The sequence below is a fragment of the Xiphophorus hellerii genome, chromosome 3 (genome assembly GCF_003331165.1).
Source record: "Xiphophorus hellerii strain 12219 chromosome 3, Xiphophorus_hellerii-4.1, whole genome shotgun sequence".
Classification (NCBI taxonomy): Eukaryota; Metazoa; Chordata; class Actinopteri; order Cyprinodontiformes; family Poeciliidae; genus Xiphophorus; species Xiphophorus hellerii.
This window is the reverse complement of record NC_045674.1, coordinates 14,299,214-14,314,676: the sequence shown is the minus strand read 5'-3', so window position 1 is coordinate 14,314,676 and position 15,463 is coordinate 14,299,214. Positions and strand designations below refer to the sequence as shown.

General features: G+C 39.4%; 1 protein-coding gene across 2 annotated transcripts; it reads right to left on the bottom strand.

The window, feature by feature from the left end:
* Nucleotides 1-1,519: 1,519 nt before the first annotated feature.
* On the bottom strand, nt 1,520-15,150 carry grwd1 (glutamate-rich WD repeat containing 1). 2 transcript variants are annotated; one of them, XM_032558662.1, is made up of 12 exons: nt 14,623-15,150; nt 14,369-14,413; nt 14,169-14,275; nt 13,840-13,911; nt 13,404-13,550; nt 11,084-13,218; nt 10,870-10,987; nt 7,764-7,926; nt 6,836-7,046; nt 5,620-5,765; nt 4,925-5,116; nt 1,520-2,064 (listed from the first exon to the last, which is right to left on the bottom strand). In XM_032558662.1, exons 6-12 carry the CDS (start codon nt 11,304-11,306, stop codon nt 1,756-1,758), a joined length of 1,362 nt encoding a protein of 453 aa, XP_032414553.1. In that variant the 5' UTR covers nt 11,307-13,218; nt 13,404-13,550; nt 13,840-13,911; nt 14,169-14,275; nt 14,369-14,413; nt 14,623-15,150; the 3' UTR covers nt 1,520-1,755. The 2 variants fall into 2 exon arrangements, with proteins under 2 accessions (XP_032414553.1, XP_032414552.1); XM_032558661.1 differs by lacking the exon at nt 14,369-14,413.
* Between the last annotated feature and the right edge of the window lie 313 nt (nt 15,151-15,463).

Below are 15,463 nucleotides of genomic sequence, written 5' to 3'. Positions count from 1 at the left end.
AGAAAACTCTTCTATAGACTTGAAACTGGGGGGAGATTCACCTTCATGTAGAATAATGGCAGTGGGACGGTTTAGATAAAATTATACTGTATGAAATGGTTTGAAAATCTATGTTTATGAAAGCATGCCAATCATTCAGCCCCACAATCTTACTGCAAATGAGGTAGTTTGTAAAGAATTAGCAAAAGACTCAGTCACTAGATGTGAAAAGCAACCAATCAGAGCAGCTGTAATCACAGCAAAACCTGGTTCTGCAAAGTATTGACTGAATACAAATATTTAAGGCAAGGCAACTTTATTTATATAGCACCTTTCAGCCAAAGACAATTCAAAGTGCTTGTACAAAAAAGTTAAAAATAACATACAAGAAGATAATAATAATAAAATTAAATTAAAAATCAAGCAGATTAAAAATAAACAAAATAAATATTACAATTTTGAATATAGTTAAAAAAACAAAAATTTAAGAATAGGCAACGTCAAATAAGAAGGTTTTTAATCTTGTTTTAAATAAACTCAAGGTAGGGGCAGTCTTACAGTGAGCAGGAAGCTTATTCCAGCGTGTTGGAGCATAAAAACTAAAAGCTGCTCCACCGTGTTTAGTTCTGACTCTCGGAACGGTTAGAAGGTTTGATTCTGATGATCTTAAAGGTCTGAGTGGTATATATGGTTGAAGAAGATCAGAAATGTAGTCTGGGTTTCTATTATGAAGTGCTTTGTAAACCATTAAAGAGATTTTAAATTCTATTCTTCGAGCAACAGGCAGCCAGTGCAGGGATCTTAGAACTGGACTGATATGTTGATCTCCATTTGTTTTAGTTAGGACTCTTGCAGCAGCATTCTGGAGAAGCTGGAGCTGTCTTATTGCTTTTTTTTGATAAGCCAGTAAAAATTCCATTGCAGTAATCGAGTCTACTAAAAACAAAGGCATGAACTAATTTTTCAGAGTCGTGTGATTTTAGCAATATTTTTTAGATGGTAGTATGATGTTTTTATGATAGATTTGATGTGGTTATTAAAGTTCAGATCAGGATCCATGATCACCCCCAGATTCTTAGCTTCATCAGAGCATTTTAATCCAATGGACTGAAGGTGGGTGGTTATATTTAATCTATGCTCTTTTGGTCCAAACACTAATATTTCAGTTTTATTTTTATTTAGTTGGAGAAAATTTTGGCCCATCCAGACATTAATCTGCTTGATACATTTAGTGAGTATTTGAACCTGACTGTAATCTCCTGGTGAAAGACTAATGTATAGCTGTGTGTCATCGGCATAATTGTGGTATTCTATCTTATTATTTCGTATAATTTGAATTAAGTATTACAAACCCCCCAAAAGATTAACCAAACACACTACTGTGTGTTGGTCTAGCCACCAAAATCCCGATAAAATATTTTTCTGCTAGATTATGCCAATCACTGATGAGGCAAATTGACTAATTTCTTCTCCTCTAATTATACTATGAATCATTTTTAGCATGAAGTAAATTTTTATTTAAGAGTAGAAACAAAGCAGATCAGAATTTAAACTGTTTATTGTTAGCGTGGAAGAGGAAATGTCTAAAACGGTTTGCACATCTGTAGAACATACAGAAAATTCATTATGCGCTTTTCTCTGCCAGTAAATGTCAGAAATAGAGTTCTTACTTACATAGCCATGTTATGTACATTATTACAAGCTCCATTCACATATTTACGACTAAATGCAAAACACACTCACACACACCCACACGCACACACACACCTCCATGCCCTACACAGATATAGTCCTAAAGACGTTAAACCCTGACAGGGCCGTGGAGATCATCACGCCGGGCATCTGCGGGTGCCAGTGGATCTCCTTGATCTCCGACTGACCCTGGTGCAGGAACAGCAGCTGCGGGGGCAGATCCTTCACCCCCTCCACCCTGGCACCCACGTCGCAGGACTCCACGGAGAGGTCCCACTGGCTGACGACGTCGTCCGCCCCGGAGGCGGCGAACACGCTCGAGTCCACGGGGCTCCACTCCACGGACGTGACGGGGCCGCAGTGCTGCTTGAAGCTGGCCACCGGACGACCCGTCTGCAGATTAAAGACCCCGGTTAATGTGGGACGGCCATTTTATTACCGCTCTTTAAAAAGTTTGACCTCCTGATTCTGAATTTGGCCGATACCAATTTTTTTTGCCTGAAATGTCACTAAATATAGCAAGAAAGTCGCTGATTTGGTAACAGTGGGGCGACTATTGTTAACTGCAAATATGCAGATGTGACCTGGTGGTCCGGTCTGTCAGTCGAACCTCTCACTGCAGAGCAGAAAAGGACAGAGGCCAATTTTTAGACTTTTGCTGAGGTACATAAGATTCTGGGAAAAGATCAGCTTTACATGCAAGTATCGGCCGACCACCAATCACCCTTAATTAAGGAAATTGGGGCCGATGAATTGGTGCACCCATACATTTTATATGTCCACATTTGGCCATATGCATGTTAACTTTGTTTTTGTGGCAGCATTAATGGTTTTGTTTGACTCCTGGAACTGCAGCTCAGTGCGTTTCCACACGGATTAAAAGGAGGGCGGTAATAATCATCTTAATTATTGTTGTAAAGTTGTGTAAAATGGAACAAAGGTCTGCGGTTAGTTGAAGCTGGATAAATAACAAGGCTGCAGACAATCTGATGCAACACACAAACCTATAAACATTGTTTTTCATGTAGCAATGATAGAAATTTCCTCAAGTCTCAGTGGGAATTGTCTGACGTATACAGGAATAATTGGAAAGTTTATTTACTTCAGTAATTCAGTTAAAAAGCAGGAGGCTGATGTAAATTCCTGGTTTCTGTCTGTTTTACTGATCATGGCTCACAGCTAGTGAAAAAACTCAATTTAGTTTTTAGTTTCTTTCAAATATGAAAATCGCAATCAATGAAACTCACCAAACAGGAAATTTAACAGAGAAATGTCATTTAATGGGCATGAAATGACCTGCAGCTGCTTGTCTTGCAGGAAGTCATTGATACCAAAGTTATTTGCTGAAGAAGCTGCATATTAATAGAAAGTTTAGTTTAAGGAAAAAGTAGTGCAAAAGGTGGAAAAGCAACAAGGATAACTGCAGCCTGGATGACATTATGAAGCAAACCCATTCAGGAGCCAGTCTTCAGATAAATATTATGTTTGAATTTCATTTGGAAATCACAGTCCAGAACTTCTCCACTGGAAAAACAGTGGAGAAGCTCAAAATCCACACAGCTTAAAGTCCAGTTTGAAGTTTCCACAGTAAGCGATGACCCGGGGAGCTGCTGGTGTTGCTCCACTGAGATTTATCAAGTTTAAAGTGTTGTAGATTCTATCTTTTCCTCTATCTCTTGTAGCCTCTTTTAACTGCTTACACGCACACACTGCAACTTACTTAACCATGTTTATGTGTGACTGCCGTAAACAGAATGAAACTGATTAGACTACCCTTTAGGAAGGGTACAGATTGCAGAGAAGAATAAAAAGCTAAACATGCGCTACAGTCTTTGCCTGACTTGGTTTCATCCATAAGGTAAGTTTGGCCCCAGCGCTGGACGGTGAATGTAACTCTGTATGACATGTATGGCTTTTGTATGACATGTATGGCTTGTAACATTTGATCATTTTTCGGCATTAAAACCTGTTTTATACATATATAACCAAATCTCATTATTTCTGAAGCTAATTTAGAAACTCAGGGGTTCTGGTCGGGTTCTGAAACTGGCTAACGGACCTGGTGGAGCACAGAGACAAAAATGAATGAACTCCAACAAAAGCCGTCTACCAGGACACTTCAGAGCACCTCATGCTCCCCTCTGCAGAGAAGCTTTATGGAGGCGCTGATGTCATTTTTCAGCAGGACTTGGAACCTGCCCACATTAAGCCTGATGCAATAAGCAATTAATCACATGACAAATGAAAATGAGCTCAATAATTTTGTTTACAGAGACTTCACAATCTACTGTATTTTTGGTTTTGGTTGTTGCATGGCTTTTATTTCTATTTTACTTATTGTTTTAGATATGTTTTATTTGGGATATCTAAGAAGTCTTTTAAGTGTTTTGTACAAAATCATGGTTCATTAACTTGCAGTATTATGCTATAATCAATATATTACGTGACAATGGTCTCCAAACAACAATATAATCATTTATTGCAATAATTTCTTGAACAATTTATCGTCCAGAAAATTTTTTATTGTGCCCACGTACCAACACCTGCTTTAGTGATCATGACATCACTGTGATTTATGGACCAGCAAACGTGGACATAGTTTCCAGTCAGTCAGCTTTTCTGTAAAAAATACTTTAATTGGTCTTGTGTAATAATCTAATTGCCTGAGAATTTTGAATTTAATCAGCTGTAAGCCATAATCATCAAAAGGTAAAGAAAAGAACACTTGAAATACAGTACAGACCAAAAGTTTGGACACACCTTCTAATTCAATGGGTTTTCTTTATTTTCATGACTATTTATAAGGCAAGAAATCCCACTTATTAACCTGACAGGGCACCTATGAAGTGAAAACCATTTCAGGTGACTACATCTTGAAGCTCATCAAGAAAATGCAGAGTGTGTGCAAAGCAGTAATCACAGCTAAAGGTTGCTACTTTGAAGAAACTAGAATATAAGGGGTATTTTCAGTTGTTTTACACTTTTTTGTTTAGTGCATATTTCCACATGTGTTATTCATAGTTTTGATGCCTTCAGTGTGAATCTACAATGTCAATAGTCATGAAAATAAAGGAAACTCATTGAATTAGAAGGTGTGTCCAAACTTTTGGTCTGTACTGTATATTAATCTGTACTTAAAGTCACTGCAATATAGAAGTATTACTTCTCAAATTTAATTACAGAAATAAATTCAGTTCTATAAGTTATTCTAAGGTATTGAGATCTTTCTGGGTAAACTGGTGTTGGTTCCCACCTTAAACTGTCGCAGGTCCCAGACCTTCAGGAGCCCGTCGTCCCCTCCTGACAGCAGGAACGGCTCGCTCCTGTTCCAGCTGATTACGTTGATGTCCGACGAATGAGCCTCGTTGGCTGAGAGCATCGAGTTTGGCGGGGCGCGGATATCCCAGATACGGATGGACTGATCAACAGAGCAAGACGCAAAAACCTAGAGGAAGAAATAAAACGTTTCAACTGTTTAAACCTCAGTAGTGAATCACATACAACATAAACCAAGTCTGAAACAAAGCAACTACTGTTCTTTTTTTTCCTTCTTCCTCTTTTTGGCAAAAGGCTCAAGCCAGCCTCAATTTGCAAGCTGCTCACTTCCAAACCTCAAACAAGATGGGGAAAGTTTCGATTTTAGCTGCAACCTTGTGTTGCGACACAATTGCAGCGCGCCAGGTGCTCCTTTACATTCCTTCATCCACTCAGTGATTTCGCTCGACACGCCCTGCGCTTTGTTTGTTTTTTGTGTTTCCCACAACCAAAAACCTGCAGAGCACAGAGCAGGTGAGCTCAACGCGACGTCATTAATGCATGTCTAATCAAAGCATTCGTTTACTCATCGTCAACTCAAAGCCTTCACTCCTTTCATCGGAGAGGAGGAGGAAGAGAAGAAGCATCCAGCCCTGTGAGTGTGACCCGCAGTGTCTTGATAATTGCACATACTGTGGCTTCGGTAGGAGACCACTGCAGATCCTCCACCGACTGGCTGTGGGAGCTGAACGGTCTCTGGTCAATCTGCCACGAGGCTCCACCCTCGCGAGGCTCCCACACGTGGATGTTCTTTCTGCAGTCGCCGCTGACGAGGCGACCTGGTGAGGAAAACACAGGAGAATCCATTAAAAATCTAGTCTTTATGTTTTTTTATATAGTTCTGATAGACTGGATAAAAATATTAGGCTTTAAGATAAATTTCCCTTCATTCTGCTGCACATTTAGTGATCAAAATGAAATATATTATCCTGAAATTTCACTTTAATAAAGTGTTTCAGTTTGATTCTTTAATGAAATCAGTTTAGGTTCTCAGATTTTGAATGACACCAAAAGTAACTCGGGATGAGCCGGGTAATTTAACGTATTTTATTTTTATATATATCCTATCATGTCCAGTATGCCTTTAATTAACTGGAGGCCAAAAGGGATAACAACAAAAAAGTATATTTCACTTAAACTTTGATATCTCCTTTATAGAAAGTTATTAAACTGATCAATTATTACACAATCGTTTAGGCTGGTGGAAATCACAGAAGGTTAGAGCTCTACTTAACGTGCTGCAAAGCAAACCGTAAAATCTCATTTTAGAGACATAAGAATCCAGAAAGAGACACCTGCAGAAATCCTCCTGGAATCACATTAAAATAAAAAATAAAAAAAGAAAGTGTGAATGCTTTTGCAAGGTCCTGTACTTATTGATCATCAAGTAGGGCTGACCGACAGCAGTATTTAGTATCTATGCAGAAACTTATGTTCCTTTAAATAGCGCTTTTGAATTTGCATTCTTAGATTATCCAAGTTTCTCTGGAAAAGATGCACCGTTCCATTAAAAACCAAAGGAACAAAATCAACCAGGGATCATTTCCTGCCACATTTTAAAATCTTCAGCTTACTGACACTCTTACATTTCCTCCATTTCAAATGTTATCCATATTTAACTTTGTAAACATTCAACTCAACTGAAAACCCTTTTTTCTTTTCTGTCATTTTAATGTTTCTACATCCTGGATTCATGCTTGGATTTGGTTACCAGTTTTCCCTCTGAACAGGATCACAGCGTGAAATCCAGCTCAATTATAGCCGAAGTCTTTGTTATTTTTGGCCTGCAGCAAAAATTATTATTTTTTTTTTTTTCTTCCTCCTGTCTACAGGAGGAAGTTTGACTCACCTGGGACTTTAGGAGACCAATCAATTGCGAAGCCTTCACTCATGTGTCCTGAGAAGCTGAACAGTGGTGTAGCTTCTTTCTGCTGCTGGACAAACGTCGCCATGGCAGCAGAACTGTGGACGGCCTCCAGCTGAGGGCGAAGGTCGAATATCTCTACCTGTCCCTTGTCCGACCACACTGCAGCCAATGGGAGCTCGCCACACTGGGTCACCTGGAAAATCAATTCAATCAGTCATTAAAGGGGGCCTGTTATAATTCATATTTTTTATACTTCCATTTGGGTTTCAAATGCTTCTAAAAACAGCTCAAGAACTTTAAAGACAACAACAAATAAATAAAATCCTCCTCGTGTTTTTACAAAATAAGTTTATGTTTTTGGTTGTGTGAAAAATGAGCCATTTTAAAAACCTTCCAATGGTCAAGTCATGCTGTGGCGTTACCTAGCAACCCAAATGGAGCACCAGCATGTCAGGTTAGCTGGTTTTACCGCTGGGCTGTACAATGGCAGCTGGAAAAGACAAGTGATTTGCTGTTGACTTACCATTCAAAAAGCACTTGCTGGTTGCGCAGGAGGCTCTGCGTCTGCTTTTCGAAGATGTACGATTGTATAACTGTGTATTTATTGCAGCCATTTTCACGTGAGAGGGTAAATGTTGAGTTTGAGGGCATCGCCAGCAGCAGCTAAATTGGATTTAAAGTTACAAGAAGCCCTAAAATGGCTCATTCTGAAAGGAGTTCAAATTAGGCAGAACTGACCAAACAAAAATCTCATTACTGAAGAACGATTATGTGCAAAAAATGTAAAAAAACATATTTTGTAGAGCCTACAGACCTGCCTACTAACCTGTTAAATAAAGCAAATTAGTTCTCCTTTAAAAAGATTTGTGCCCCAATTATAATTTGCTTACATAAAAAATGACAGACTTACTCTAACTCTGTTAATCCCTCCATAGTGAGGCATCATGGCCAGCTCCAGCTGTGGCTTCTTATCCTCTTCCTCCTCCTCTTCATCGCTTTCCTCATCGCTGCTTTCCTCCTCTTCGTTTTCCTTCTCTGTTCCATGAAGGTTGTGCATGCGCATCACCAGAAGTCTGCAGCGAGAGGAGCACATTCGCCAGAAAGGTGAACACGGAGGAGCTTGAGAGTGAAAGTAAAAACCACCCACCACCTTCTAACGGACTCGATTTTTATTCAAGTTCTGACAGATTTTCAGTTAAATCCTGACTGGCAGGTAAAGGATTTACACAAGAGATAACCTGAAATTCGCATGAACAAGTCTGCTTTTATCTGGGTGTAATGTCTGTTTTTACCACTGACAATCATTCATCAATGTAAGGGCTTACGTCATAAAAATAATATTTCACAATATGAAACAGAGCCAAGAGGAACTGTTCAGAGATTTACTAATGCGTTAGTTCAACAGACGTCTCTTACTGAGCTTAAAATAATCACAGGAGGCGTGTTTAGTTTATTAATAAGGTGACTTCTTAACACAATAGGTTGGATTTTATTCCGGTTTTCAGAGTAAAGGGGTAAATATACAAATGCAATTTAAGATTAGTGAGTATAACACTTCCTTTTCCTTTTATTCCTTCTCAAAAGTTGAATAAAAATGTATAAATATTAAATTTCTATTTTTAAATTTCTTTTCAGTTACTTCAGACGCAAATATAGACATAAAGCTCAACAATTATTTACTTCATTTATATTATTTATGGATATTTTCCTCCTATTTTGTCATGAGGACACTTCATTACTGTGATAAGAAAAACACAAAACATACAAAATCTTCCAATAATAGGTCGCAAAAGAGAATAATTGGTATGGAGTGATTACAACTATGACTTGACAAATGTTAAGATCAATAATTTAGGTTAATTACTGGTTAAGAGAGAAAAATAAAATGCATTTCTGCAGTAACTTCAACCCTGAACATATTCAGAGCCTTTAAAAAGTATTCATCCCCCTTGGATGTTTTACAAAATCAATCACAATCATCACTTGGTTTTCCTGAGGAAAAAATAAATAAAAATACAATAAAAATATTTTAATGTAAAAAAAAAAGGCTATTAAATAACATGAAACATAAAATAAATGTTATTTATAATTTGTTTTGTCAAAAAAGCCTAGCTTTGTTGATCATTGAGCTGTTAAAACAGTAAGACATATTTTTTAAAGGCACTGTACAATATGAATATAAAACATACTGTTTTATATGTTTTATATTCATATTGCGGTCTATCACGTTAAAGGTTTTGTGGTTGGATTGCAACAAAATGTGCAAGAATGCAAAGGAACAAAGAAACGAGCTTATGCAACAAATTTCACAATGAATAGGCTTAAGACAAAAAATCTAACACAGATACATCAAACTTCAGTAATCTGGCGAAAAGCTGCACAAGCACATTTTAGAACATTTAACAAAACAACAGTTTTACGGATTTAGCTTCAATCTGTCTGAGAAAAGAGTAAACAACTGACTTGGAGTCTAAGCAAACATGTAATTTATTTTTTAAGTGCGTACTAAAACTACAACCAGTCCTGTTAACTTCATGTAAACATTTGCTTTCCACTCAACTAAACAAGCACAGAGAATCCTTTGCCATGTCTATGTCCCAACGCAGGAACAAAGCTGGATCAGATCAGCTGGATGAAACACATGAGCAGATGTAACATTTCTGTTGTCTCTTGAGACTCTCTTCCCACTCTTTCCTCCTCAACAAAAAAAGAGCAAATTGTTAAGACAAATACTACCTGCAGCTTTAAAAAGTTGTTGATAGTATCGCAGATGGACTAGAAACAAAGCAACACTGATCAATGCAACTGGTGCTTCTGTGAGGATACACAGATTAATTTAAGCTAAGCTCCAGTTCTTTGTGATGCATTAATGTGAATTTAAAATGCTACGGTCACCTTAACTGCAGTAAATCAACTGAAGCAATCAAGATGGAAGACAGTTTGACTAGTGATTATGTGAAAATGAGAGGAGAAATGCAGCCAAATGCGTCCCATTAGAAACTATGTTGAGTTGGTTTAACTTGTGAGAGAACATTGTAACAAGGCTTTTCACTAAACCTGCCACAATAACAAATTTTGTTGTCCCAGACGTTACTGCCATAAACAGCAAGATTGTTGCTTTTTATATTTACAACTAATAAAATGACAGTGGCATAAGAAAGCAAGACCACAATCTCAAAGATCGACAAACTTTAAATTCTAATGAACATTTAACCCTGGAACTGGAAGACATTTTAAATATGCAAAATAAACAAAACAACAAAAACGACTAATAACATTTATTTTGAAGTCTCTACAAGCAAAATTTCAAACAAACCATAGCACCAGATTGAAGACTTTCATCATCCAGGTTTTGGTAGAAGGAGAAAAATAGAAAAGAGACAAATGATAAACCAGGCCAATGGATATTATTGAGCTCATTTTAATTGATCACATCCATCCATCCCTGGTGCCCATCTCCAGCGGTTAATTAATTTATTGATTACTGCAACAGGCCCGATAATAAATGTTAATAATGATTAAAATAATGATAAATTGTCCCCAAAATGATTGCAGTAAACAATAACATTGTTGTTTTGAGACCATTTTCAAGTAATATATTGGTAATGACATAATAAGGCAAGTTCGCCCTCTCAAAGACTGTTAACCTTTAACTTTGTACTGAACACTGGAAGCAGAAGATATCTTAAATATTCAAAATAAAACACAACTACACACAATAAATAACGTGGATTACGAAGTGTGTGTGAACAAAATTGGTCTTAAAAAAATACTATTCATCGATATGAAATCATCGAGATTAATTTAATGCGATTAATTGTTTATTACAGAGTGTAAAAAAACTTGTTCTCAATCACCTGAACTAAAACTACAAAACAATCACCAGAACAAATAAAGTCTGGTATTTTAGTTTGCAAATTATTTCCCTTTTTTTTTTTTTTTTGTAACATAAATGTGCAATAGTAATCTGGAAGCTCTAAACCAGTAATATAAAAGTGAGCAGCAGTGTGTTGTACCTGTTTTGCAAGGCTGTTTCCGCCTGCGTGCCCGCGCACAGCAGCATGGACAGGGGGAACTGCTGCCTGCAGTCTCCGTCTCCATCCTTCATCACGTCGAAGCTCAGGCACGGAGCACCTGAACGAAAAGTCAAAAAGGAAACCCTTAGATCCGGGTTTGAGCTCCTGCAGTCTGGCTTGAGCAGCACATTCAGCAGGCCGGGTTTGAACTCGCCTGTTTGGCACTCGTGGTACACGCGGTACGCAGAGCGGTCCATCTCCAGCTCCTCTCCGGGCTGAAGCGGCTCGATCCCGGGGACGTACACCTTCTTTCCCCCGTCTCCGTCCGCTTCTTCGTCTTCCATCTCTACCCCTTCGTCCTCCTCCTCTTCCTCCATCTCTGCCATCTCGCCTTCTTCTCCTCCTCGGTTTAACGCGTGCTCATCGGGCGCAGACATCTTGGAAGGGCACTTCCGGTCTATGGAGCGACCACGTGGTTTGAGCGTCCTCCCCCTTCATCTTCCTCCTCCTCCTTCTCTCCCCTCTTTCTCTCTCTCCCACCCTGTTTACGGGAATTCAGCTGGTCTCTTTGGCGCTTGGCTCCCCGCTGCCAGGAAAAAGCAGTCTTTGAAAGATTTCTCTCGAAAATCAGCCAGACTGTTGGCTGTATTGTGCATGGTCAACCTGACCTCTCCAGAACCCCCCCACACCCCCCTTATGTATATGTGTGCTTTCTTTTCTTTCTTTCTTTATTTTTTTTACTGGGGTTATCTGTATTCGGTGACCCACCCAAGACAAGGTTTCAGTGAATCACAGTTAAGCCTATTTACGGGAATTATGAAACCTCCAGACATTAGTACCCCTGTCACAGACTGGAAACCAGGACTTATCCCTCCAGACAGGCAGACGTCTTAAAATATTTATGCGTCAGACTGGAACAGGTACAACGAAGGAGTTCACGTATTAAAATGTAAGTGTTTCCGTCCCCATTTGTACAAACATGTTTGTTCCTCCTTGCAAAAATCTTGACACAAATTCAGTGTAAACAAGGACCATGCAAAACACGGTGCTTCCATGGCGACAGCAAGGACAATGGTACACATTACATGTCTGGGTGTGGGTGCAAGCAGAGGCAAGTGCTAGCGTAAAGATTTCACTTTTATTCCTCATATAGTTTCAGACAGAAGCCAAGCCGCAGCGATGCATTCCTCCCCCCCGTCTGCAGCTTATCTTTGAATTTTTTTTTTTTTTTTGCTTTCACCCGACATATCCACATCACAGTTCACCTCACATGAATAGATAAAGGAATCCAGGGGCATAAACAAAAGCATCTCAACGCTGAAGGGACCACCAAAGCATCCGAGTGATCTCGCATGAACAAAAAGTAACTTAATGACCACTTTGTTCAAATTAAGCAAACAAAAAAAACCTCAAAGACATGGATAAAATCAAAGGTATGAAAAGAAGCATTTTACTGTTTCAGTAACAGAGCATTAATCCATGCAGCAACATTTACTGTCTGATAAATGCTAAACTATTGCCCTCAGATTTTCAGCTCATTCACTAGAGCTAATGCACTCTTCCAACTTAGACAAACAACAAAAGAACCGTAATAATAAATATAAGTTACTGGATCACTCTAATTTAAACCAAATGCTACTATAGCTAAAAGTCTTTAACTTACATTTACTTACAGGAATAAGCTCTCACAACATTCATTTGTAAACAGTGAGGCAACCACAGAGAATGGCTTATGTGCACCGACTAGCTCAGTTTGGATCTCTTGTTAGCAAGGAAAGCACAATTAGCTGGAGCATGTGGCTTTTTTCAACCAAGAGAGTGACTATAAGGTTTAATATATACTTGATATAACAAGAGCAAAGTTAGCTGACTTTTGGCATTTAATTCAGCTTATGCATATCACTTCATTTTAGTAAAGCTTACTGCATCAAAACTCAAAAATAATTCATTCAGTGCCAGGTAAAAGTTTCATTATTGTGCAATAAAAAAAAAAGGTTGCTACCAGTAGAGTCCAAATAACAACAACACTAACAAGGGGCTCCAGAAAGCTGCAGGACAGGGCCGGGATCGAGATCTTCCGCAGGACGATGGAGGTTTATTGTCTACCCTTTTTTCAGGCTGGTCTTCCTCGCGTCTGATGGCTCGAGTGGTCAATAGTTTGCCCCTCACCGGACCGTAGTCCCTCCTTTCAAAAAACGGGGGCAACGTGGGCGGGAAACAAGTTTCAATTGAAGGTGAGCAACCCACCTTGAGCCACCGAGCAAAAAGTTCTGACGTTAGATTTAATAGTTCTTCTGGGGAGGAAGACAATAATGGGTACGGCTTGAAATCCGTCTCCTCCTTGAAACTCTGAGAAGAGGAAATGACACAATTAGAGGCTGCAGAATTATCAGAGAAACAACTCAAGGCAAGTTGTAAAAGCTGCGATACGTATATCTCCAACTACTATAGTTTACAAAACTCATAAAATTTAATATGTCAGAAAATTAACAGATATCCTTCTCTTTTTTTATTGCAAAGACTAAAAATCCTACCTCTATATTTTTGTTCTTTTCAACAATTCTATCCAGTGTCTGCTTCAGCTCTAAGATGAAGGTGTAATTGAGATGCTGATCCCAGAGGTTTGTGAGGAGCACATGCCAGGACTCTACGAGAACCACTGCTGCCGAGAACACGCAACACTGCAGGGAGACCTCAGAGTTAGCATGCACAACACATGACGGATCACCACAAGAACCACATCAGTGGCACTCGAGTGCAAGTGACACTAGAGAGCACCTGCTGTAGCAATCTGTTCACAAACTCAGTTTTTTCTTTCTTTCCTAAGATCTGTAAATGAGTGAGGGAGAAAGGTAATAATTATCCAGGTTATGGAGTCAAACATTATCCCAAAAGAGGAGGTTGATTTCTATAAAAGGCACAAGCAGTTTTATGACATGTGAGACTCTGATAACTGATGACTAAACTCACCGGCTCGGTCTCGCACAGCATGCTTCGAGTGTAATGGTGCACTACGCGATAATCTTTAGGGAATACAGACCGCTGGAGGAGAGAGAAGTAAAAACAAAGATCAGAACTGATTTAGCTTTGTACTGAAGTTGATAAAGTGAGGCATATCTTTTGTAATTGTTACAAATCTACAAGGTGACTAAAAAATGCAAAGCATGACATAGTTTGATTTCCCTCTCTGATCTGATACGCTTACTCTGAATCATCTGACAAGATGCTATTTTCTATTCCTTCACATCATTACATCACATCCTCGAAGGTGTTGATTTAAAAAAAAAGTAAAGACTTACAAATCCATTTGGATTAGAATCGATTGTTGCCTTTATGTTTCCAACACCCTTCAGGTCAAAGTCACATCCACCACATTGGACGATGAAGAGCAGCAGCAAAAGTAGACCTGTTTGACACATGAGTGAGGATGAGAGGAGCAGATGACATTCAGATAATAGGTGGAAACTTTCTGTGGTTTCTATCTTCTCGAGCTGCATACCTACAGAGAAACGTTTCAACATATCCTGTGTCAATTTAGCCATTTCTGCAGAAAACAGACGAAAATACTCTGAGCTGCGGTTGTATCACCAACTCCAAGTGTATGACATTAGTGTGGCTGAGATTGTAGCGACACATGCAGTCTGCTGTAATACCTGAATAAGCATGAGTAAGAGTCTGCTCTACAAGTTCTTCAAGTGCGCACATAGAAATAAAAGCTAAAGTAAATCATTGGACGATGTTCTTATTTCTTACCTGGCATTTTATCTTTCTAAGAATGGACACTTCTCCATTTCTCTTGTTGACAGCAATCACTCTTCAGCTGTGTCACTCTGTGAAAGGCAAAGTTTCCCCCTCTGTGGTTTGTTGAGGTCTCTGACAGAGCACGCTTCTGCCTTTCCTCTCTCTTAGCGGTCGATGTTCAGTCCCCTTGCTCACATCCCTCAGTGCATTTTCTTCTTCTGGTTTCCTCTGGTACTTTCCAAAATATGACCCATTAATCTCCACAAGCCATCATTCTCTTTCACTTTGGATTTTCCCTCTAAATCCCAGAGTGGCTGCAGCCTTCTTTCGTTTTCAAGAGCTTTTTTTTTGTCTCCCCTCCTTTTTTTTTTTTTTTTGCACTACAGACCTTGAATCTTCCTAAATTTCAGTAGCTCCTGGGTTCCTTAATGGATAAAGCGGCAGAGACGCGGGCCACCCTCCTCTCCCTCTGGTCACTCCTTGTGTTCTCCACTCAGACACAGGCGCCGCTCAAAGTGAAAGTGCTACGCTGGATTGCCTGCCCCTGTTCCCTTTAAGTCCCGGCCCCTCCCACGCCACACGTTTTACCTCACTATTGACTGACCCGGCTCCCTCCCCCCCCCTGCTCCCCACATTCCCTGACACCCTCACCCCCTTCCTCCCCTTCCAAACAGGGGCTGAGGAGGCTTAGTCATGCAGTTGGAGCGTATGTTTCTCATTTGGAGTCTCCCCCGCACCTCTTCGCCTGCAGATCTGCCTGTCTTTCTCCCCTCAGATTCAGTATCATCCTGATTAATCGTCACATGGGCCGCTTTTCTTTCTGCTTTAAATAATTCCTTGTCAATCTGGCAAG